The sequence below is a fragment of the Oratosquilla oratoria genome, chromosome 18 (assembly GCF_046742065.1).
Source record: "Oratosquilla oratoria isolate Oo_2021 chromosome 18, ASM4674206v1, whole genome shotgun sequence".
Lineage (NCBI taxonomy): Eukaryota > Metazoa > Arthropoda > Malacostraca > Stomatopoda > Squillidae > Oratosquilla > Oratosquilla oratoria.
In genome coordinates, this window is record NC_134794.1 from 58,081,044 (window position 1) to 58,106,509 (window position 25,466).

The following is a 25,466-nucleotide window of genomic DNA, read 5'->3' on the forward strand; positions in this document are numbered from 1 at the left end:
AATAGAAACACTTTCAGTATGAACCCTGACGTAAGCTAAGTAAAAGAATTATGATCACAAATATTATAATTATAATATCAGTCACGTTGATATAATCCCATTAAAAAACTTCTGTACTTCCTTGACGCAATTTTGTGTACTTATTAACGAAAGAAGACATTCCAAGTATGGAAGCAATAGTTTCTACCCTCTGTGTATCAAAAAAGAAAAATAGTATATGTACAAAAATAAAAGAAATATTGTTTGCAAAATAAATATTAAGTTCAAGACAAGAAAAACATTTCTTATTAACTGTCCAACGTAAAGAGAGGATGAATTTGACCAACGACACGACATGACGTCAGGAAGTCGGAGGCGTGAAATGCACTTTTAAAACAATACAAATATCAGTCATTGTGGAGCATCGTCTTACATTGTTATACATACGTACCTAGTTGTATATTACGGGAAGGGAAGCTACGCTCGTGTGTCCCGCCTTTGTACCTCGCAGTATCTAGTTTGCTCTTAAATTCGTGTATGATTTATTTTTTTCACACACTATTATTTCGTCCAGTTTGTTCCAGTGTCCACCACTATGTAGAAAACCGTTCTTCTTCAGATCTCTTCTATAACTATCTTTTTTGAGTTTCTTTTCATGCCCTCTTGTGTTTGTGTGTGTGATTCACCATGGTCTTGGATCACGTGTTGGACTCGTGATCGACAGCTATTTCCCTCCCGGAAAAGATCTCAGAGTTCATATATGGCCGATCTATGGGTGATGCTGTGACCGTACACGCACGCACACACCCAACTCCCCGCTCACGAGAGTTGGAGTAACGGCTCGCAATGTGCTTGTGTGTGTGTGTGTGTGTGTGTGTTGCACAAGATGTTTAAATAGTTCTTTCTTGTAATATACACAACACAGTTCCACATTTGTTTTTTTATTTTTCAAATATTAGTATTCCCCATCCCTTGCTGTCTGTGCAAGTTGTTTTGTAGTGTGCTCAGGAATACGGCCAATTTCTGTTACAGGTATTTTGTAACTAAATACAAAACAATCCTTGGCATCTTTAGTGTTATTTGTGACCTAATTTCCTTTCCCCGTGGTGCCTAAACCCCTCCCGTAGTTCTCAGCTTGGTGGGGGGGGGGAGGTATTGACACACACACACACACACACACACACACACCTCTCTGAGCTACAAACCGAAAACAAACAGAAATACGTTGAGGAATGTGAGGTTTTATTCAGCGTTGAAATTGCTCGATGCAAAATTCTAATGAAACATGTTTCAGTGTTAACTGTTCATATGGCTCGTAACAAATTAGAAACGAGCCTGAAAAAAAAAAACACACGTCGATGTGGCATAAATTTTTTCCTGCCGATGTCATCAAGATAAACACTTGTCAGAATGGAGGAAAAAATAAGATTTGCTGTGCAAGCCACAGCGCAAAGGAAACCGCCTCCCACACAGCAGTTCTGAAAATGGCAGGAAAACAAATGCGTAGGAGGCTGTCATGAGTTTTACCAACTTTCACCGTGAATAGATAGAATATTACCTGCGTTTCCAGTCAAGTTGATCTCGCTTACTGGCCTATCTGCAAAATCTATCTGCGGTTGTCTCAATTATAGCCAAAAAAAAAGTCGGTTGAATTATACTTTCTAAACCCACACTCGGTTCAAAAACTGCTCACTGCAGAGTCACCGGTCTAACCTGATAATGAGTTTAACTAAACCACCTCCGCAGCCCCACAGTATCTGGCAACAGTCCTCGGGCCCTCTGGGAAGAAACTTTCGACTTGTTTATAGAAAGGAGAGTAATTACCGTTCGTCAGATCTCCTTGTGTGAAAGACGGGGGGAGAGGTTTCTAATCGAAGTGGATACCGTAGATGTCTTGGGATCTAGTCAGAAGACAGTGTCAGTCTCCTGGGACTGACAGTCTCAGATGGAGGTGAAGGGGTTGGGAATTCCTGGGACGGGGTTTGCAAACGTCGGCTGCAGACAGATATGGCAAAGGAAACATCATCAGGTGAGTAGCCTTGAACATCGCAACGTCTTTCTCGTCAGCGAATTCTCAAGCGCGCAGACGATGATTACATCATGTGTATGTCAACAGTATGCCTCGGAGGTTGGGAGAAGAGATTTGCACAACACGGGTGCAAATAACCGTGGCTCAGTAGATGGGGACTCGATGTCGTTTGCGGTACAGTAAATGGTGACCGAATGACCATGCTCCGAGAAAAGGGCTGAAGACTACAACCGTATTGTTGCCCTCCTCCCCCCCTCTCTCTCTCTCTCTCTTTCTATGGACTAAAAAGTCACTTGCCGGCATATTGTTTCATTGTAATGCATTGATTTCTTCTCGATCCTGCGGCACTTGTGGCGGTCTCGGTGGAAAGGCCGTGGGGGAAGTGTATTATTATCGCCACGCAGCCACCCTTTGATGTTTACTTTTCCATTCTTCCCCGAGGTAAGCGGAACGCACCTGCCAAGTCCTTTATTCCCAGAAAATTGGAATAATCTCGTGGGGGCAGAAGTTTATTTACCGTTTTGCTGCTGCCACGTCGACAAGAACGTGGCAGAGGTAGATATTTCCACACCAGTTTAATGGTTAGGGATAGGCCGATAAAAGTCGACAAGGCGCTCGGCGTGTGGGAGGACCTGTGTGCGTGTGTGTGTGTATGTGTATGTGTGTTATCTTTTGTTTACTGTTTGCTCACGACAAGAGCGAGTGTTGAAACGTAGACCTTCCAAGCACGCAACTATGATCCGCGGAAGGTGCTCTGCAGCATAACAGGAACGACCTGCATAAAATGAAGATCTATATGTACAACGTAAGAACCCTCCCAGAAGGCCAGGCTGAAGAGTTTAATGGAAGATCTAGACAACATCAAGTGGGACATCGCAGGACTGAGCGACGTCCGAATAGTGGAAGAAAAGCTGATACATACAAGATGGTCACCACCTGTTCTACTATAGATGTAAGGACAAAGAAAGATCTAGTGGAGTAGGATTCTTGATCAACCGAGAGGTTGCTGGCAACGTAGTCAAATTCAGTAGTTTATCGGACAGGGTAGCTTGGATTGTGATCAGGCTGTGTAAAAGGTACACTCTAAAAATAGTTCAGGTTTATGCACCAACTTCAGAGTTCAGACGATGAAATTGAGTCCTTCTATGATGATTTAAGTCAGGTAATGGATCAAGAAAAAAGTACACGTTGGTAATAGGCGTCTTTAATGTTAAAGTGGGGAAGAAGATGGGACATGATTCGTGTATTGGGAAGCTTGGAGTAGATGAAAGAAATGACAGAAATGAGATGATAGTCAAATTTGCAGAGAACTACAACATGAGGATAATGAACACGTTCTTCCAAGAGCGCATGTAGATCGTAAATGAACTTGGAGAAGTCCAAATGGAACAACAGAGAACTAAGTAGACCTCGTATGAGGAGATGAGAGCAAGAGCGTTAGCAATGTTACGGTCATAATAAAGTCAACATAGGTAGTGACCGTAGAATGGTAGGTTGCACAGCTAAATTCAATTTCAGAGCCGAGAGAAATAAACTACGGTAGTTTTAAAAAAGAAAATAAGCCTACGAAGGTTAAGGATAACAATAAGAAATTTCAGTTAGAAATTAAAGATAGATTCGAATTCAATTTCAGAGCCGAGAGAAATAAACTACGGTAGTTTTAAAAAAGAAAATAAGCCTACGAAAGTTAAGGATAACAATAAGAAATTTCAGTTAGAAATTAAAGATAGATTCGAAGCTCTAAGAACTAACGAGGACACCGTCGAAGATTTGAATTTAGTGAATATTATTAGGGAATCGGCAGAGAAAGTAGGAAGTACAAAAAGAGACTAAATAGAAAGAGTAGAACTAAAACTTATCAACAAAAGGCAGAGATCAGAGAAAAGAAAGAAAAACATGGATGAAATAGAGAAACTATTCGGAAAGGTAATAGTATTAAAGGGACCGAACGCAGACATGCTCTAGGAAGACAGCGAATGATATGTTTGAAAGATAGAAATGGATACATTATTAAATGTAGAGAGAGGATGGTACAAATAGTAGAAGAATTTTACCAAGAGCTTTACTCCTAGAAAACCGTAGTTGAGTCAGTAAATTCATCTGTAGGCGTTAGTAGTGTACCAGAGATTACAAAAGAAGTAGAATTTGCTCTAAAAATCTGAAACGAGGAAAAGCACATGTGGAAGATGGTGTATCAATACATCTTTTGAAAGACGCAGGGAAAGAAGTTCGTGTTAAGTTAGCTCAGTTGTACACCCAGTGCATACGTTAAGCAAGTGTCCCTGAATCCTGGTGTAATGCTGTAATGATTTTGCTTCATTAAAAAAGGAGACTAGAAGGACCTTAGTAACTACCGACCGATTAGCTTGCTATCAAATATATATAAAGTATTCTCCAAGCTCCTTACAAATAGACTCAAATTTTAGATGGAAAACAATCGAGAGAATAGGCAGGCTTTAGATGCGGATATTCAACTCTAGATCACTTGTAGGCGATGAACCAACTAATCGAGAAAACGACAGAATACAATATGCCTCCTTGTTTAGCTTTTGTAGATTACGAGCAGGCCTGTGACTCTGTAGAACAAATAGCAATATTAAACTCGCTACACAAGCAGGGTACAAACGAACAGATCGTAAGGGTTCTGGAAAAGATTTATGCGAAAGGTACCGCTGTAATTCGACTACATGAAAATACAGAAAAGATCAACATCGAGAAAGGAGTACGGCAAAGTGATATAATTTCACCCAAATTATTTACAGCGTACTTGGAAGAAATTTTCACAAGGTTGAGTTGGGAAAAGAAAGGTTTGAAGATTAATGGCGAATATTTGAACCACCTAAGGTTTGCAGATGACATTAGTCTTATTTCAGAAAGAGCAGTAGACTTGCGAGATATGCTGAGTGATCTGAACAAGGGAAGTATCAAAGTTGGTTTAAAAATGAATAAGAGTAAAACAAAAATAATGTTCAACACGAAAGTTCAAAGTATTATAATTGATGGTGAGAGTCTTGAAGAAGTTGAAGAGTATAATTATTTAGGCCAGATGGTGAAAGTGATAAAAGATCATGATAATGAAATAAAAAGACGTATTACAATTGGTTGGAAAGTGATAAATGTAATAAAAGCCTGAGAGGCTCTCTACCTATATGTCGAACGTAAAGTTCTGCCAGCAATAATCTACGAGTGTGAGACTTGGAAACTGATGAAGGCGATGGAGACAAAGCTAAGGACTGCTCAGAGGAGAGTGGAGAGTTCAATGATGGGAATAACGGTGAGAGACCGAAAGAGAGCAAGTTGGGTGAGAGAGCAGACTAGAGTGAAATATATTGTAGAGGCGGTGAAAGAGAGGAAGATTTAGATAAACTACAGCAATGGTCTTAAAAGTGGTTAATGAAATCTAATGCAAGTAAATGCAAGGTTATGCACATAGGTAAAAATAACAGTAAGTATGATTACAAGTTATTTGGAATTTTTTTTAACAAAGTGGATATTGAAAAGGATCCAGGTGTAATCAGTAACGATCTCAAATCACCTAAACAGTGTATTTCAGCCTCAGAGAAAGCAAATAAGATTCTAGGACTGATTACGCGATCTTTTGACTTAAAAAGTCCATCGTCCACATTTGGAATATGCTGTTTCCGTGTGATCACCGAATCTCATTAGGCATTGATAGATTGGAAAAAGTACAACGGTGAGCCACAAAACTGATTCCAAATATAAAAAATAAACCATACGAAAATCAAATAAAACATATGAATCAGTTAAAAAAAAAACGTAGACTCAGAGGTGACTTGATACAGGTCTTTAAGATTCTAAGGGGAATTGACAACATCAAAAGTGACAAAATTTTCACACTGAGAATCAGACAAGAAATAACGGTCCCAAACTATCAGGAAATAGATTTAATTTGAAAGTGGGTAGAAACAATTTCGCCAACCGTGTAGTTAATGAATGGAATAAACTTCTTGCTGAGGCAGTGCAATGTAGTTCAGTTCGAAGCTTTCAATTTCGTTTATATAGACACCTAAGCCAGATGCTGTAATGCCTGCCATTTATTTTATATAATTTGTTTATTTGTTATTTGTCTGTTTATTATTATTTGCTTGATTATCATTTATTATGTCAATTTATTTACTATTTACCAATTTATTAACTTTACTCGTTTACTTTATATTATATTTTTATTTATTCATATATCATTATTACAATTTTTCGCATCCGACCTAGTTATGGACCAAAAGATTTGTCGGCATGCTCCTCCTTTGTAGTCCTTTGGAAATGAGTGCGAACGACTGATGAGCGATGGAGCAAGTGTGTTACCGAGTGGACGCCGCGAGATGGGAAGCGTGGAAGAGGAAGACCAGACAGGTGGAAAGACAAGATAGAGAAGTTTGCAAGAGTGACATGGCAGAGATTGGCGCGGTCGTGTGAATCATGGAATGCTATGAAGGAGGCCTTTGTTCAGCAGTGGACTCAGGATGGCTGGTTTGATTTTATATGAAATAACCAAAAATCATGGGGTGAGGGGGGAGGGAAGGGCAATAACCTCACCTCCTCCCTTGCAGCCCTCCCTTCCCGACGGTGCGGACCTCAGATGAATGTATTCTGTGGTTATTATAGGAGTCTTGGCGTGATGGTGGTGGTGGTGGTGGGGGGGGGGGGTTCGGGAGGGGGGGGAGGGTTGCTGGAACCCAGAAGAATCTTCTTTGGCGCCGAGTATCGAACCGAGTGGAGGACGGTCTGCATCATCCAATGCGATGCGTCCAGAGGATGGGGGGTTCATAAACCTAGTGTATGATAGTATCATGCATGCTATACGTAAACATTTGTGTACTGTGTATTGTATGTAAGATACCTTTGTGTGTATGTATACATTGTATTTTTGTATCTATGTATATATATGTTTTATATTAATGCATTAACTAAACTAAACTGTGAATCTCGCCATTAAAAACCTTGTTAATCAATCTGGTACGTACACGCACGCGCGCGCACACACATTCGGTGGCGCGGTTGATCCTGACTGTCATTACGGCGGTCCGAGTTCGAATCCTGCCCAGGGGTGAAATAACTTCAGTATCGCTGCGCTTCGAGTTGTTACTCCAACTCTCGTGGGCGGGGAGTTGGGGATGTGTGTGCGTGTAAGGTCACAGCATTACCCATAGATCGGTCATACGAGCTGTGAGCTCTTTCGGGAGGGAAATAGCTGTCAATCACGAGTCCAACACGTGATCCAAAGACCAAGGTGAATACGCACACACACACACACACACTCACGAAAAAATTAAAAGAATTACCCCAATAAGAAGAAAGAAGAGATGTGACGTTATAGTAATATCTAGATGAAAGTAGACATAATCGACTTTATTGTGAAACGAGAGAAAAAATTAGGACTGGAAGTAATGAAAATAGAATATAATAGAGATTGAAAAATAATAGAAAACGACTAAAAAAGTACAAAATGTCCGTGCCGATGTTCCCCATAAATAGCGTAGAGGGAGAAATAATGCAGTCAAACTTAACCAGTGCATAAGCGAAGACGGGGCCCGCGAGCTTACCTCGTATCCACTATATTATAAATAGTTGATAGGTAAACGCACACACATATTGATACATGCATGCACACACATACACACACACACACACACACACATATATATATATATAATATATATATATATATATATATATATATGTAATTGTGTGTGTGTACCAAATTGTAGTATACAAGAAAGGAGGTACGTCATTGGTAGTCCAATTTCTCTTTTTCTCCAACTGTCACGTCTAGTTTTTCAATCCGCTTGTAAGGCTTTAGGTTGGGATATATCATCTAAACTTTTCCTTTTGTTGCATAATTAGTAATGGGCAGTTGATAGCCTGTTCATATCATGACTGCAGTGACATTTTTTGAAGGGATTGATGGTTAGGTTCAGTTGGGGCCCGTGGTAGACATGTTGGAACGCAGGGCTGCATCCGTACGACGCCCCAGCAGCCGCCGTTCTGTCTAACTATGGCAGCCTCTCACGCGGAGCAAACGAGCAACGGCTCTTCACACTATAACGGGTTTCTGCTGAGAGTCTGACGATATTAGCCGTCTACACCCACAGTGTACTTTACAGTTGGATGGCCATAGGTTGAAGAAAGTTGCCTGTGGTTTTGCTCTGTCAATGGCGAGAGAGAGCGAGAGCGAGATGCCTAATGCCTCCGACTGTACCCCAGCATCTGAAACTTGAGAAGAGTTCAGCCGGCGACAAACAACTTAATTTGTTTTGTATATGTTTATATTTTGAGAGTAGTTCGCTTATAACAAGAGGAAAGTTGAGATTATTTTGCGTTGACGTAGCATTAGATAAATGATTACTAATTTACCGGGTACATAAATAGAATCTGGGTGTGTCTGAGCGCCTGCCTTTGAATGAACCGAGAGACAGCGGAATCGTTTGTACTGCTCGTAGAAACGACTTGATTTCGTAAACTGTTAATATTGAAATTTGTCAGCATTTTTTATGGTTAAACTTGGAGTTTACTTATTAATTTATTTCATGAAAAGTGCTAGAATAAGAGTCACGGTTCTAGGAACGGGGTATAATTTAACTGCAGTTGGATATTGGGAATGTAGAATGTCGACACACCGGTACTAATATTCCTCCACGAATTGATAACTATCCGTGTTTTTTTGGGAACAAACCCATGCCAGATTTATTTTACAAAAAAAAAAAGCGTAGATAAGGCCTAAACGATGGTGCTAGTTACGTGACAACCGTCACACCATCCCTGATATTGGTTTTTCCTTTGTACCTTGCAAACCCTGGGTGCGATGGCGACAAAGAGATTTTCTTTGTAGTTGCAGTTGTGCTGTACTTGCCACTGCCGATGCTGGTGCCAAGGACGCATGCTAGGCGTTGGTCGGACCCACGTCGTCTCCCGTGTTGTAAGTTAAACATTGCCCGCAAGGTCATCGCTGTTGTCGCTTTCATCGTCATCCTCTAAAGATTATTCTCTTCAAAGTTAAAAGTAAAGTAGGGCAATGTAACGACACTACTGCATGGTGTAGGGGATATTAGAAAAAACAAGGAACAAAAAAAAAGGAAGATCGATAGGTGACGCAGACGTGTAATAGTCGCCTCTGTAACCTAGATCTACTGATATGGTGGCTAAATTCAGTTAATTGCCTTCGCCACGGCAACGCCCTTAGTGTATTTTTCTCTTTTACCTTTATTTGTCTTCATAAACATAATAATTTTTGTTATGGGCGAGGCTCCCACCAGATACTCGGCTGAAGGAAGCCGCTTCGTGGAGAAGCGAATGGGGTCTTCTCGGCGAACTCATTTGGCACAACAACGACGACGACGACGCAGCGGGAGTCGTCTTTGTGTCGCCCATTCGGTGCGGCGACGCACTTCGCTGGTTTCAGCTTGGTTGACGCCGCCAGGCGGTTTCATTACATATAAATAATGCCACTGTTGCATCGACACGAGCATTTTTTATTTATTAACTTGGTTATTTGTTCATTTTTTGCTAACCCTAAGCTATTTTATTTAGCAGATGGAATTCCATTGTAACAACCAAACATTTGGCTGTATATCATGCAGCGGTCATAGTGTATGTCAGCTCAGCGCATTGCGGGAAACGTGAATATCTCGCACCACATATATGTCACCGGGTGAGAGTAGGAGGAGAGGAGCAGTCAACAGTCAACCCTTACGTGAAAATGCGGAGGAAATATAGTTGAAGTTGATATAGATCTTAGGCCCTGGACAAAGCGCCATTCTCCTTCGGGTGGAGATGAGGTTGATAATAATTTTGAAATGGGGAGCTGGGAGATAATGCTCTCCACCATCCATGTTGCAGGCACCTCATTGTCACCTCAGTTAGATATGGAAAATCGTGTATATCCAACCTGCCAAGCTTTTACTCAAAAGCTGCTATGTTGGATTGTATACATATATCTGGAGAAGGCATTCAGCAAGGTACCTAGCACTTGACTATTATGGAAATTGGAGTGTACTGGAGAACTCGGAAGTAAACTTTTTTAGTGGATGAAGGATTTCCTCAAAGACCAGTACATGAAAACAATAATAAAGAATAAGAAGTCAGTATGGAGTGCAGTGACTAGCAAAGTCCCACAAGGCTCAGTCCAAGTACCTATGATATTCTTGATATAGATAAATGACATAATGATGGTGCAAAGATGATAACAAGGATAGAATATGAAAACTGCAAATAGATGAGGTTGACATATGTGCCTGGTAGAACCAAGTGTAGAAAATGAAGAATAATGCCAAAAAATACAAATTAGTGGTTGAAGTAAACCAAAGAGAACTTTGGCTTTATTGTTCAAGCAATTGTACTGCGGTTATACACTGCAATAAACAAAACACATACCTGGCTAGACACATTAACAAGCACAATAAAGCATGACTAAACACAACAGCTAAGCACTTGACAGACACAACTAAACAGTCAAAGACATCTAAGAAGCTTGACCAGACTTCTTATGGGTTGATAACACAAAGAGCAAACTTACACAAAACATATACTGTACATGCAAAAAAAAATGGGCAAGCAGCCTAACATATCATTGGGAAATGAGACAAATACAAAGCAAAAGATGAGAAGGATAGGGGGTGTTGGTCACAAACATATCAGCAAAATTGTAGGTAAGAACTACTGGTGATTGTAAAAGTGGTTTGCAAAGGATTACAAAGGAAGAACATGGCAACAAGGGACCTTTTGTTTCATAACTAGGTCAGATGCAAAAAAAAATAACATGAACAGAAAAATGAATAAGCAAACAAAACAATGATAAATAATAAATAAGCAGATAATAATAATGTACACTAACATATAACTGATAAAAAATAATAATGAATAAATAGAATAAAATGGTAGGCATTACAGCGTATTGCTTAAGTGTATATCTAAATTAATCTTAAAACCTTGAACTGTACTACATTGCACTGCCTCTGCAGTAAAGTTTATTTCATTCATTTACTATAGGTTGGCAAAGTTGTTTCTACCCACTTCCAAATTAAATCAATTTCCTAACAGTGTGAGACCATTATTTCTTGTCTGATCATGCAGTGTGAACATGTCACTTGATGTCAATTCCCTTTTAGAATCTTAAAGACCTGTATCAAATCACCACCAAGTCTATGCTTTTTCCAGGGAAAATAGATTCATATATCTTAGTAAATTTTCATATTTATTTCTGATATTTGGAATCGGTTTTGTAGCTCGCCATTGTACTTTTCCCAATTTGTCAATGTCTTTAATGAGATTTGGTGACCATACAGAAACTGCATATTCCATATGTGGATGAAATAACGATTTATATAGCTTAATAATGACAGATGGACTTTCTTTATTTATGTTAACTTACTTTGTTACTGAACGCTCACAGTTAGACCTCTATATCAATATATATAACAATATCATGCAGTGTTGCCAATTGCTCAATTCAAATTTATCCCATGTAACACACAAAGTAAAATACTGTGAAACATGAAAAATGTGGGTGATGGAAAAAATATATATATTCTTGGATTTTGCATGCAAAAACATACAAGATACAGGTATTGTTTTCCTTGGGATAAATTCTTTGTTGACCAGTGTTATTGATTATCTATGTACATTTCTAGTTTTACTTCATGCAGTGTTAATTTAAAAAGTGTATGATCATTAACTCCCTAAGCTTCCTGGGTAACTTTCATGTTTTCCAGGATTTCTTTGGGAATCTATGGCTTTCCAGGATTCTCAAGATTATGACCTCTTTACCACAAGTCAAATTCTCTTGAGCAGCATCAGCTGCCTGATGTACGATGATTCAATGATGCATCACAATACTTGTGTTATAAAATATAAAGTTACAGCTGTATTACTTGATCTCTTTCACTTTGAATATTAATAACCACATAAAATATGATAAAGCCAGTTCACAGAATATGGGGATCAGGATGCAGATTCAGGCATCCTCATGATGCCTACGTAGGCATCATCATATGGAAGGGGTTAATCCCTTGAGTACCGGATGTGTGTTTTGTGACACCTGCGTGTCACGGCTGAGTGCACCCGCCAGGAACCGAGCGTGCTCCCCGTGACACGCACGTGTCAGTTATAAGCTGTGTGTATTGAGGGCTCTCAAGGCCTCGGTTTGTGTGTTATTTCTACCCACGTGGTGGCAAGTGTCTGTGTTTACAAACATAAGGCTCCAGCCATTCGTGGGACGGTTTGAAACGTTTGTTTACGTAAGGTTGACGGGTCGGTAACAAAGGGGTTAATAAGCTAACAGGAAAACCACTAGGTACAGTGTATCATATTGAATGTACTTATTTGTATCCGTAGATCGTCAGGCACGATGGAAGCCCAGGAACCCACACGAATCCTTTCCTGTTCTTGGGCGCAGAGGGTCACCAAATGGAGAAGGAAAGGCAGGGGGAGGAGGAGGAAGAAGAAAAGGAGGAGGAAGAGGGGAAGGTGTGAATAGTGTGCCTCCACATCCAGAGTTTTATCAGCACACAGTCATCACACCCAAGGTTTACCACAGCCGTTCCAAGCGCAGCCTTCATCACACGCGTCAGCAGGTGAGTTTGAAACCTACACAAAATAAATTATTGGAGGAAGAGGAGTTTTTTTCAGATTTACTATTATCAGTGGGGTACTTGTTAATCATTCAGTCAATCGATCTATTCCCCAATGTCTCTTGCAAGAGACCCATAACTCCCAGAGTACTGACAACAGCTACTGGATTGGCCCCTACTTAAGGAAGAGATTTGTATTACTGTTGTCTGAATAGGGGGAAGCTGCCATTCTCATTTGTGTCATCCACAATTCTAGATTGTCATGTTTAGTTGTGTGGCTTTGACATCTGTTTTGTTTGCTGGAGTTTAGTGAGAGCTTTGACATTATGCTCAGGATTTGGGTTTGGGAAATTACTGGTGAATGGTTTAGATAACATTGCTCCATGGGGGACTCCATTGTACAAGCATTTGTACAAGCATTTGTTTCCTGATAAATGGTTTTTCTGAGATACCTTGGACTTTACCAGCTAAGTATATGAACAATTCTTGTCATTGTTGTGAATGTCCACCTCACTGACTTTTTTCTACAGGATACATTTAGACTCCATGGGAAAACCTTTATTTACATGTAATAAGGAGGTGAGGAGGAGAACAGGGGTGGAAAAGGAGCTGGGAGATAGGGTTGATGAAAGAATATTAGGATGGTATGGACACATGGAAAGAATGAGTGAAGAAAGACTAGTAAAAGAGGTGTGGAAGGCAGATGTGGAGGGAGTGAACATGAGGGGACGTCCTAGGATGAGGTGGATGGATGGGGTGAAGGGGGCTTTGGGGAAGAGGGGAATGTCTGTTGAGGAAGGACGGGAGAGGACAGAAGACGGGTGAATGGAGAATGGTTGTATATGGATGATGTTGTGAGTGCATGAGGTGGAATGAGCGGGTGGATGGGGGGTGAGGTAGTATGTGTGAGCAAATTTTGACGCAGCCCGAAGGGCTTTCTCCCTGTCCTCTCATTTTATGCAATGGGGGGACGGAGAGGGGTGGTCGCCGATTTAATGAAGCGGCCTAGCTGTGGATGTGCTGTGGCTTGCGACACTGCTTCTGACCCAGGGCAGTGGACAAGGTGCAGGGATGACCCGTCATTCAGGAGGTGCTAAGATAGGAGGGAGGGTGGGGGTGTGTGGAGTGTATTCAGGGATGGAATGGGTGGGAATGATTTTATGCATTTTTCTTTTTGGCTACCCCCCTTGTAAGGGGGAAAAAGCCTTGGTATATGTATGTATGTATGTATGTAATGCTACCATTACTGCCAGAGCCCTCACATGTCTAAGTGCTGCCCCAGGGCAAAGTTTTCAGTGACAACCCCCCCCCCCCCACACCCCACACCCCATCATCACTTCCCTCCTCCACCATCCCTTACAGCCTGTTTTAGCTATTGGCTTGCAAAATAATTAAACAGATTTAAAAATGTTTTTTAATGTCCCTATTGCAGAAAGGATAAAGGAAAAATATTTAATTATGTTTATTCAAACACAAAATTCATATATTACAGTGAAATATTCAGGGCTCCTTTGATATATATATATAGAATTGCTGCCCTTCCCCTAAATGTGCCACCCCAGGGCATATGCCAAAAAAAAAAAAATTGTAATTAAGCCTTCCAATACTTGTTTAATGACATTTTACTATTCTTTCCATGTGCCCAAACCATCTCAGCATTCATTGATTTACCTTATCTGAAAGCTTTCCACCCCCATTTTTGTAATACATATATACATATACCAAGAGCTTTTTCTCCCTTACAAGGAAGGTAGCCAAAGTCAAAAGATATAATTCCAGTACCACCCATTTCATCCCCACCCACTCTACTCCCAATCACCACCCCTTCCTTCCTCCCTCTTTTCTTGCCTCCTCCTGGATGATGGGTCATCCCTGCATTTCACCCATTGCCTTGGGTCAGAAGCAATACAGCAAGACACAGCAATGCTGCTTCATTTTATCAGTGAACCCCTCCTCTCTAACCCCTCATGCAGAAAAACAGAAGACAGGGAGATATCCCTACAGGCCTTGGTGGATTAACAAGTGTAATGAGAAATAGACATTTAGGAATGGATGCTAAGAGGAGATTGTATGAAGGAGTGATTGTGCTGACAGCACTGTATGGGGCAGAAACATGAAACATAAGAGAGGAAGAGAGAAGGAGTTTGAATGTGTTTGAGATCAAAAGGTCTCCTGTCGGTATGCTCCGCCTTTGTAATCCTTTGTAATCCTTTGAGATGAGGTATCTTAGAAGTATGACGGGTTACTAGGCTGTATAAAGTGAGAAATGAGGAGGTGAGGAGGAGAATGGGGGTGGTAAGGGAGTTGGGGGATAGGGTGGATGAAAGATTATTGGGATGGTTTGGACACATGGAAAGAATGAGTGAAGAAAGACTAGTAAAAGAGGTATGGAAGGCAGATGTGGAGGCGACCAGGGATGAGATGGATGGATGGGGTAAAAGGGGCTTTGGGGAAGAGAGGAATGTCTGTTGAGGAAGGATGGAAGAGGACAGAAGACAGGGAGGGGTGAATGGAGAATGGTTGTATATGGATGATGTTGTGATGCATGAGGTGGAATGGGTGGGAGGATGGGGGTGAGGTAGTATGTGTGAGCCAAATGTGATGCAGCCCGAAGGGATTTCACCCCGTCTTCTCCTTTTCTGCATGGGGGAATGGAGATGGGGGTTGCTGATTTAATAAAGCAGTCTTGCTGTGGATGTGCTGTGTCTTGCGACGCTTTCTGACCCAGGGCAGTGGATAGGATGCAGGGATGACCTGTCATCCAGGAGGTGCCAAGATAAGAGGAAGGGTAGAGGGTGGAGGGGAGTGGAGTGTATTAGGGATGGAATGGGTGGGAATGGTTTTTATGCCTGTTTTTTGGCTACCTCCTTTGTAAGGGGGAAAAAGCCTTTGGTATATGTATGTATGTATGTATATATTACTTTTGCCCAGTATTTAGAAAGAAACTAAATCAAGTAAGAACATATACACTTGACCCTCCATTTAACGAACCCCAATGCAATGGATCCTCGATTTAGTAGACAAAAACTTCTGTTAGTTATAGAGCCGGACGATGGCCCAATTGTCCATTGCTGCATACATCCAATCCGTCTGGGCCACCAACACTGTGCCTTTTGTGTGTGTTAGAACTAATCAACAATACAATATTACCTTATTATTTTCAGGCACAGTAAAAAAAACTATTAAATATGTACCATACCAAGTTGCCAACAACAGTCATTTGTCTGTTATTTATTGATACTGTCTGTTCTGTTTGCATTTAGCAGGAATGGACCAGTCTTTACACACTTTTGTCTGTTAAATGGAGGGTTGAGTGTACTTCAATTTAGATTCAAAATCATGATATTCGTGATACAGTACATATGTTTAAAAAAGTAATTTGTATTTATAAAATTCAGGTGAATTCCCCCCCCATTTTTTATCCTGGATCTGCTACTGAGAATTGGGATGGTTTGGACACATGGGAAGAATGAGTGAAGAAAGATTAGTAAAATAAGTGTAGATGGCAGAGGTAGATGGAGTAAACAGGACAGAGTAACTGAGGATGAGATGGATGGATTTTTTTTTTTTTTTTTTTTTTTTTTTTTTTTTTTTTTTTTTTTTTTTTTTTTTTTTTTTTTTAATATTTATTGAATTTCTCAAACACTTCATCTAAAAAAGTTTCATACTTTTTCTTTCTGCCTATCTCATCCAATATTACCAGTCTCTGCTCCATACAGTGTCATGGATACAATTGATATACTGTTATCCATGGTTATCATATTAAGCCATGTTGAAAACTTAATTCCAGGGAACTCTCTCTCTCTCTCAAAAAAAAAAAAAAAGTGACATATTTGTTTCCCAGTTTGCTTTCATATAATACAATGATTTAAGCAGGTTCTATTTGATTATCTGACAGATTGTTTTTCCTTCTCCCCTAACAGGATGGTGTCCATGTAAGCGACATCACTCTTGCATTCACCATTGGGGAGGAAGACATCGTAGTGGACCTCTCTCTCAACAAGTAGGTTGTGAATGTTGCCCACAAATCCGTATGTTCAGTTACACCTTAATACACCTTAACTCTTGATGCATACACATGTGCTTGTGGACATGAAACTATGAAACTAATAAAGACAATAGAAAAATGCAAGGAACAACCTAAACTGTTTTACAGATATGTGAATGGTAAACTAAAAAACAAACAAGAAATAGAAAAGCTGCATCAGGGAAATTATGAATATACAGAAGAACAAGAAATGGCAGAAATTATGAGCAATCATTTTAAATCCGTATTCACAATTGAGAACTCGCCTAACTGTGAGGGAATAGAGAAACAGAAATCCCCCCCCCCATGAAGGAAATAACTGTAACACAGAAGGAAATCAGCTACCAAATAAAAAACCTTAATGTCAGAAAATTGTATGGTCCAGATGGAATTGTGAATTGGTTACTGAAAGAATGTGTAGAGGAGTTAACGGATATAATATACAATATAATCGAATGTTTGCTTAAAGAAGGAAAGTTACCACAAGACTGAAAAAATGCAATATTGTACCAATATATAAAGGAGGAAACAAGGAAAATCCAACTAACTATAGTCCAGTCTCCCTAACAAGCACAGTAGCAAAAATATGTGAGTTATCAACAGTAGATGGGTTAAACAACTGGAAGAAAAAACTATACTGAATCCAAATCATTATCATGTACAACAAACCTGATCTGCTTCTACTTGAGACTAATAGAAATAATACAATAGTTTTGGTCGATCCTTACATTTTTCTGTTAGGTCTTTTTCATAATTTCTTTTTTCTTCCCTGCATATTTTTACATAGTCATCCCTTTCATTGATATATATTTGCCACTTTCTTGGTTTTTTTTTTTTTTTTTTTTTTTTTTTTTTTTTTTTCTCTCCTCCTCACTCCACCTTCTGTTAAACCACCACTTAATATATTTCTTTTCCTGTATGAGTATGTGTGTATATGGTATATATATATATATATATATAAATTTTTGTCGTATGACAGAATTTTGAAAATAATATGTTTTGGAAAGAAATTAAGAGAGGAAGAGTTATAGGTCAAATTATGTAATTTTGATAATCATCAGTAAATGTTTGGAAGTTTTCAGGATCTTTTGTGCTAAATACTGTCATTTATTTATCTACTTTCCCCATTTTTCAGTATTTTGCATGTGCCATGGTGTTGACATACTGTATTCATATTTATAGAGAAATGTAAGCTAGATGACATAAGTGAGACAGATTGTATTAAATTTTGAAGATGTAGAGGTTGAATATGTAATAAAATGTAATCATTAAATTTCTTCTTCTTTTTGCAGAGAATTAATAACTAAGAATTATTTTGAAAAATATATCCACAACGGGTCACATGTAGTTCATCGTCCTTATGCTGAGGTAAGGAATCTTCCATAGTATATGCAGTTTAGAGTTTAGCTCTTCATTCATTATGTGATTCATCAGTAAGTAATCTAAATTTATACTTTTTCTAATTGGATATTTTGTATCGTCTTGCATGGATAAGTTTGGTGTGCAGAGGTATAACTTTCAAAGGCAAAAGTGAAATGAAAACAAAATCAGATAAGAAGAGATAAGTGACAAAATGAGATGGAGGGCAGGTTCATGAATAATTTCAAGAGAGAACTGGGGCAATAGATTTATTGATGGATGTATGCTTTGACTCCCTCCTCCCTCCCTTTCCCTCTCTGTTATAAAGGAGAAGGTAATTTTGGCGTGCATATGTCTCATTATATTCAACCATTCTCCTCATTCATTAATATTATGAAACAAAGGAGAAGACAACTTTTCCAGTCATGTTACCCTTCAATATATATATATTTATATATATATATATATATATATATATATACAGTATATATATATATATATTTTTTTTTTCTTTCTTTCTTTCTTTCTTTCTTTCTTTCTTTCTTTTTTTCTTTTTAACATTTGCTCCTCCCTGCCTCCTAGACATTCCACTTATGTCCCTTTCACCCCTTCCATCCCACCTCACTCATTCTCTGTCTTTCTCTCAAGCTCACTTCATCCACTTCCACTTTCCAGTCATTCATACTGGCTCAGTAGGATTGAGAGGTGATTGTCCAAGTGTAACTACCTCAATCCCATGAAGTACTAATATGCAAATACATCTCAGGAAGTTTATATACATAATCATCTTACATTTAATGGAAGTTTTAGACATGATTCATTTCCTGAAAAATGTCTTAATACATGTTTTTCTATTTGTTTTCTCCAGTTCATTTATCAGTGTAAGTGATTTGGATTTGGTTTGATATTATAAACCTCCTTTCAAAGAGGGCTAGGATGGTGTGTTTTTATGGAGTACTATATGAAACAAGGAATTAAAGTTACAATATTTGGTTGTCAATTTTCAGGAGGTAGACATGTGCCATTACCAAGGCAGTGTTCAAGGACGGCCGGATTCCTGGGTTGCTGTGTCCACGTGTAATGGACTCAGGTAAGATTGTCCTCTATTGTATTTGCATCATTATATTTATCTTATTGTAATATACAAAGATGTTATAGATGGATGAAATGATGATATGACACAAAGGGATGTTCTTATCTGCTCCATAAATTGTTTTGAGTGGACAAAGAAAGGGGTTACCATAATGAAGTGTTGGGGTAAACCAGTTCCATCTATGGAAGTGTTGTATCTTGCTGCCTTTGACCTATGGGGGATAGGCTCTTCATCCATGAGGTGTTGAGATGGGAGGGGAATGAAACAAGTTTTAATGTGTATGAAGTGGTACTGTTTGACATACCCACTTCACTTATAATTTGGAGAAAAACCTTTTGTAAGTTAAACTTATAGGGTTCCACCTCAAGGAGGTACCCACCATTGGTCCCATAGATGTGTGTTAGAGAATAAATTGCTAATGAAAAATATTAAAGTAAAATGCTCAATGATAATTAATTATTGTATTGTAATTTTACAGTGGGGTGCTTTATGACGGGGAGGATATTCATTATATAGAGCGAATCCCTTCAGCATCAAATAGTCTGCACACACCACACTACCTCCTTCATCATGCACACCTTCGTTCACGCAATCATACTTGTGGTAAGTACGTCATTCTGTTATTGGAACAAGCCTAGTTGACTTATTTATCTGATTTTTTTTTTTTTTTTTTTTTTCTTCTTCTTCTTCTATCTCCATTTCCTTTTATCATTGGCCACCACCACTTCCTCACCCACTCTGACATTTCTGACATTTCCCACTTGACTATTCCTGACCTTAATCTCTCATCATGAGGGCATTATTCAAACAGAGAAGTTCATGATATACCAAGAGGGTTATACTGGTGCTTGGGGAATTATGAGTAATTGTTTTCTTCTTTTTGTTTTTCTACAGGCTACACGAGTAAATCCCACCCAGTCCAGGACCTCTTCCATGATGAGGCAGTAACTCGCCTTTTGCGGGTATGGAATTTTTTCTTAGTATAGGATGATATTTGATTTTTTTTTTATCACACACTCCTCCCTTGATTTAACAGACAAAAGGGAGAAAGATTGGTCTGATAGATATAATAAATTCAACATATTTACTGTAATTCCATGTCAGACTTACCAAGGATTGTGAAGATGGGTTCTTAGTATACTGTGATCATATATTGGGAGGGACTCAGGAAATTGTTGTGTGTCACTGGATTTTGTTCATTGCATCTGGAATCTGTCGTTGTATATTTAGTGATGAATAAACCCTTAGATTTCTCATGTGACTCTATATATTTTCAGTACAAACGTAGCAGCAGAAGTAGTGGAATCAGGGGACCTTATAACTCAAATTCTGATTCCCGTTATGTGGAACTAGTACTTGTAGCAGACAAAAGTGAATATGAAAAACATGGTCATGAGGTCTCAAAAATTTACCAGAGATGTAAAGATATTGCTAATATTGTTAATGCGGTGAGTATATGCGAAGCATTCAGTTATTACTGTTTGTGAGAAGATAAAAGTGTATTAGAAATATTCTCCATCTGGAGTATTGGTTGCATGTTAGTGTGCAGTAAAATTTTGCTCAATAGCATGCAGCTGATACTTTAGGGACTATATGGGGCATCCCTATGGACCAGAGTCACACATCATTTGTATGTGCTAGAGGAAATATCTACTCATAGAGAGATGATGCTACTTTACTGTACAGCGACTGTCCCTTTGTTATGCTGTCCCCCCCCCCCTTTACTGCCCTGTACCACTTCTTTGAATATATATTTCCTTTTTCACCTCTGTCTCCTATGGTAGAGGGAAGTAAGATTGCTACCAGCTGAGTTTTCCCACTTGGGTCGTAAAAGGTGACTAAAATGGGACAGGGTGATGCAACTACGCATCCCAGTCTCTCTAACCCTAAGGGGTATATTCCTTGTAAGGGGGGAAAAGACTTTGGGATATGTATGTATGTACATACATACATATACCAAAGGCTTTTTCCCCCTACATGGGAGGTAGCCAAAAAGAAAAAGGCATAGAAACCACTCCATAAAATCCACTCCCACCCATTCCATCCCCACATACTCCACTTCCATTCACCCCCCTCCCTCCCTCTTATCTTGGCTCCTCCTGGATGACGGGTCATCTCTGCATCTCACCCACTGCTCTGGGTCAGAAACAATGTAGCAAGACACAGCACATCCACAACAAGACAAACCCCCCTCTCTGTCCCCTCATGCAGAAAATGAAAAACGGGAAGAAATCCCTCTGGGCTGTGTCAAAATATAATTCACACATACAACCTCACCCCCCCCCCATCCCCTGCCTGTTTTTTGTACATGACATAATTACTACAGTAAACCCTTGATATACTAGATATTGGATATAACGGACAAAAACATCTGACCGGACAAACCCTTACTATAACAGATTTTCATCCGTTATAGGGAGGGATCCTTGGTTATAACAAATCTTTGAATATAACGACAGACCCGTCCCCATATCATCCATTATATTGAGGGTTTACTGTAATTTCTATTCCTACTGATTTCTAATACCGGACAAACTTTAGAATATAACGGATCTGTCCGGTATTTCCGTCGGATATGACGGATCCTCAGTTATAACAGATCTTCGGATGTAACGACAGACCCGTCCCCGTATCGTCTGTTATAGTGAGGGTTTACTGTACCTCGCACAAGATTCATTTTGTGTTCATCCCCTTTGTGTATAGATATGTGGAGTGCTAGGGGCAGGTTGTTATAGATATTTGAATATTATATTGCTGGGGCTGTTTTGTATTCAGTGAGCTGTGGAAGGGTTTAATGGCTCTTATGTAGGAAGCTCACTGGCTGAGTGGGTTAGGGCGTCATTACTTGCAGCGAAGGTCGAGGGGATGGCGGTTCAAATCCTGCCACCGACGAAGTTGAACCAAGGGCATGGTTCATTAAATTCCATGCTACAAAGCCCTACGTGGAACATAAGAGAAGAAGAGAGAAGGAGTTTGAATGTGTTTGAGATGAGGTGTCTGAGAAGTATGGTGGGGGTTACTAGGCTAGATAGAGTGAGAAATGAGGAGGTGAGGAGGAGAACAGGGGTGAAAAAGGATTTGGGAGAGAGGGTTGATGAAAGAATATTAGGATGGTTTGGACACATGGAAAGAATGAGTGAAGAAAGACTAGTAAAGGAGGTATGGAAGGCAGATGTGGAGGGAGTGAACATGAGGGGACGTCCTAGGATGAGGTGGATGGATGGGGTGAAGGGGGCTTTGGGGAAGAGGGGAATGTCTGTTGAGGAAGGAAGGGAGAGGACGGAAGACAGAGGTGAGTGGAGAATGGTTGTATATGGATGATGTTGTGACTGCATGAGGAGGAATGGGCGGGGGGGTGGGGGGTGGGGTAGTATGTGTGAGTAAATTTTGACGCAGCCCGAAGGGATTTCTCCCCGTCCTCTCCTTATATGCAAAGGGGGACGGAGAGGGGGGGTCGCCGATTGAATGAAGCGGCCTTGCTGTGGATGTGCTGTGTCTTGCGACACTGCTTCTGACCCAGGGCGGTGGGCAGGGTTCAGGGATGACCCGTCATCCAGGAGGTGCTCAGATGAGAGGAAGGGTGGGAGGGGTGTGGAGTGTATTTAGGGATGAAATGGGTGGGAGTGTTTTTATGCCTTTCCCTTTGTGGCTACCTCCCTTGGAAGGGGGAAAAAGCCTTGGTATATGTATGTATGTATGTACAAAGCCCTCTGTGAGGGGGACCGTCCTAGCCTTCCAGTAGGGGGGAGTTTGTGACGTTAAACCATATCATCATCATCATCATGTACCATGTGCCTATTATTCTCATGTGACACTTGGAAATGATTTCAGTTTCTGAATAGGGTGTTTTATGTAGGTTTTAGTCTTAATGCATTATTTTGTATTTGTACATACATACATATACCAAGGCTTTTTCCCCCTTCCAAGGGAGGTAGCCAAAAAGGGAAAGGCACAAAAACACTCCCACCCATTTCATCCCTAAATACACTCCACACCCCTCCCACCCTCCCATCTGAGCACCTCCTGGATGACGGGTAATCCCTGCACCCTGCCCACCGCTCTGGGTCAGAAGCAGTGCCGCAAGACACAGCACATCCACAGCAAGGCCGCTTCATTTAATCGGCGACCCCCCCTTGCATATAAGGAGAGGACGGGGAGAAATCCCTTCGGGCTACGTCAAAATTTACTCACACATACTACCCCACCCCCACCCCCTGGCCATTCCTCCTCATGCAATCACAACATCATCCATATACAACCATTCTCCACTCACCTCTGTCTTCCGTCCTCTCCCTTCCTTCCTCAACAGACATTCCCCAAAGCCCCCTTCACCCCATCCATCCACCTCATCCTAGGACGTCCCCTCATGTTCACTCCCTCCACATCTGCCTTCCATACCTCTTTTACTAGTCTTTCTTCACTCATTCTTTCCATGTGTCCAAACCATCCTAATATTCTTTCATCAACCCTATCTCCCAAATCCTTTTTCACCCCTGTTCTCCTCCTCACCTCCTCATTTCTCACTCTATCCAGCCTAGTAACCCCCACCATACTTCTCAGACACCTCATCTCAAACACATTCAAACTCCTTCTCTCTTCTTCTCTTATGTTCCACGTTTCTGCCCCATACAATGCTGTTGGCACAATCACTCCTTCATACAGTCTCCTCTTCGCATCCATTCCCAAATGTCTATTCCTCATTACACTCTTTAATCCACCAAGTCATTTACTCGCTTCTCTCAATCTACATTCTACCTCCACCTTCACTCCACCTTTTCCTGCTACACTTGCACCCAAGTATCTAAAACTATCCACTTCCTCCAGTCACTCTCCCTTAATGTTCACTTCCAGTCTACTGCCACTTTCACCCCTTGTACATCTCATCACCTTACTTTTACCCACATTTATCTTTAGCTTTCTTCTATCACATACTCTCCCAAACTCTGCCACCAGCTTCCTCAATCCCTCCTCTGACCCTGCCACAAGCGCAGTGTCGTCCGCAAACAACAGCTGGCTCACCTCCCACTTTTCTCCATTTTCTTTAACCATCTCCAATCCCTGACCCACTACCCTAGCATTCACCTCTCGCACCACCCCATCCATGTATAAGTTGAACAGCCAGGGCGACATAACGCATCCTTGACGAAGTCCCACCTTTACTTCAAACCACTCACTCTCTCCATTTCTAATCCTGACACAAGCTCTACTACACTCAAAAAAAAACTCTTGACAGCTCCCAGAAGCTTTCCTCCTATCCCATAAATCTGCATAACCTCCCACAGTGCCTTTCTGTCTACCCTATCATAAGCCTTTTCCAGATCCATAAAAGCCCAAAAAACATCCTTCCCCTTTCCTATAGCTTTCTCACATATCTGTCTTACCACAAAGATCTGATCTACACAACCTCTACCTGTCTTAAATCCACACTGTTCCTCACCAATTACTCCTTCTGTTCCTCTCCTAATCCTCTCAATTAAGATCCTCCCATAAGCCTTCCCTACTACACTTAACAGGCTAATCCCTCTGAAATTACTACATTCACACTTGTCCCCTTTTCCCTTGTAAAGAGGAACTATACAGGCACTTCTCCAGTCCTCCGGTACTCTACCCTCTCTCCAGCAAACATTAAATAACCTCACCAACCAGTCCACCATCACTGAACCTCCCTTTTTCAGACATTCTGCATGGCATCCATCCAGACCAGGTGCCTTACCTGCTTTCATCATCTTTACAACTGCCTTCACCTCATCCTTCCTTATTTCTCCTCCATTCTCCTCACTCATCACACTCATTTTCTTCGCATTTCCCACTGCAGCTATCTTTCCTTCCCTATCCTCCTTCACATTTAGCAACTCCCTAAAATATTCTGCCCATCTTCCCCTTACTGCCATCTCTTCCATTATCATCTCTCCATCTGTACCTTTTACCTTTTCTTCCCTACTTGATTCGCCTCCTCTTCCTCTCTTAATTTCTTTCCAAAACATCTTTTTATTACTTTCAAAATTTTCTGTCATACTCCTACCCCATTTCACATCTGCTCTCCTCTTTGCCTCCTTTACCTTTTGCTTTACTTCTTTTTTCTTTTCTTTGTACGTCTCATATGACTCCCCCGTCCTCTTTTGTAACCAATCTGTGAATGCTCGCTTCTTCTCTTCTACAACCTTCTTTGTTTCCTCATCCCACCATTCACTACCCTTTCTTCTATTTCCTCCTGTCCTTCTTGTTCCACACACCATCCTTGCACACTTTAAGACTCCCTCCTTGAACCATCCCCATTCCTCCTCCACACCCATCTCTGCTCCATCCTTTACTCCCTCCCACTCCTCCTTCAGCTTCTTTTCATACTCCTTTTCCTTTTCATTCAAGGAGTTCACTCTAAGAACCTCCCTACCTTTT

General features: G+C 40.5%; 1 protein-coding gene across 1 annotated transcript in view; it reads left to right on the forward strand.

The window, feature by feature from the left end:
• LOC143035271 (uncharacterized) overlaps positions 1-25,466 on the forward strand; it is a 91,602-nt gene that overhangs the window by 42,676 nt on the left and 23,460 nt on the right. The window contains exons 2-8 of the mRNA XM_076202125.1: positions 12,356-12,594; positions 16,515-16,594; positions 17,911-17,986; positions 18,985-19,067; positions 19,549-19,673; positions 19,965-20,032; positions 20,348-20,518. Coding sequence (XP_076058240.1) covers positions 12,356-12,594; positions 16,515-16,594; positions 17,911-17,986; positions 18,985-19,067; positions 19,549-19,673; positions 19,965-20,032; positions 20,348-20,518 — 842 coding nt within the window. The remainder of the gene's footprint in view (positions 1-12,355; positions 12,595-16,514; positions 16,595-17,910; positions 17,987-18,984; positions 19,068-19,548; positions 19,674-19,964; positions 20,033-20,347; positions 20,519-25,466) is intronic.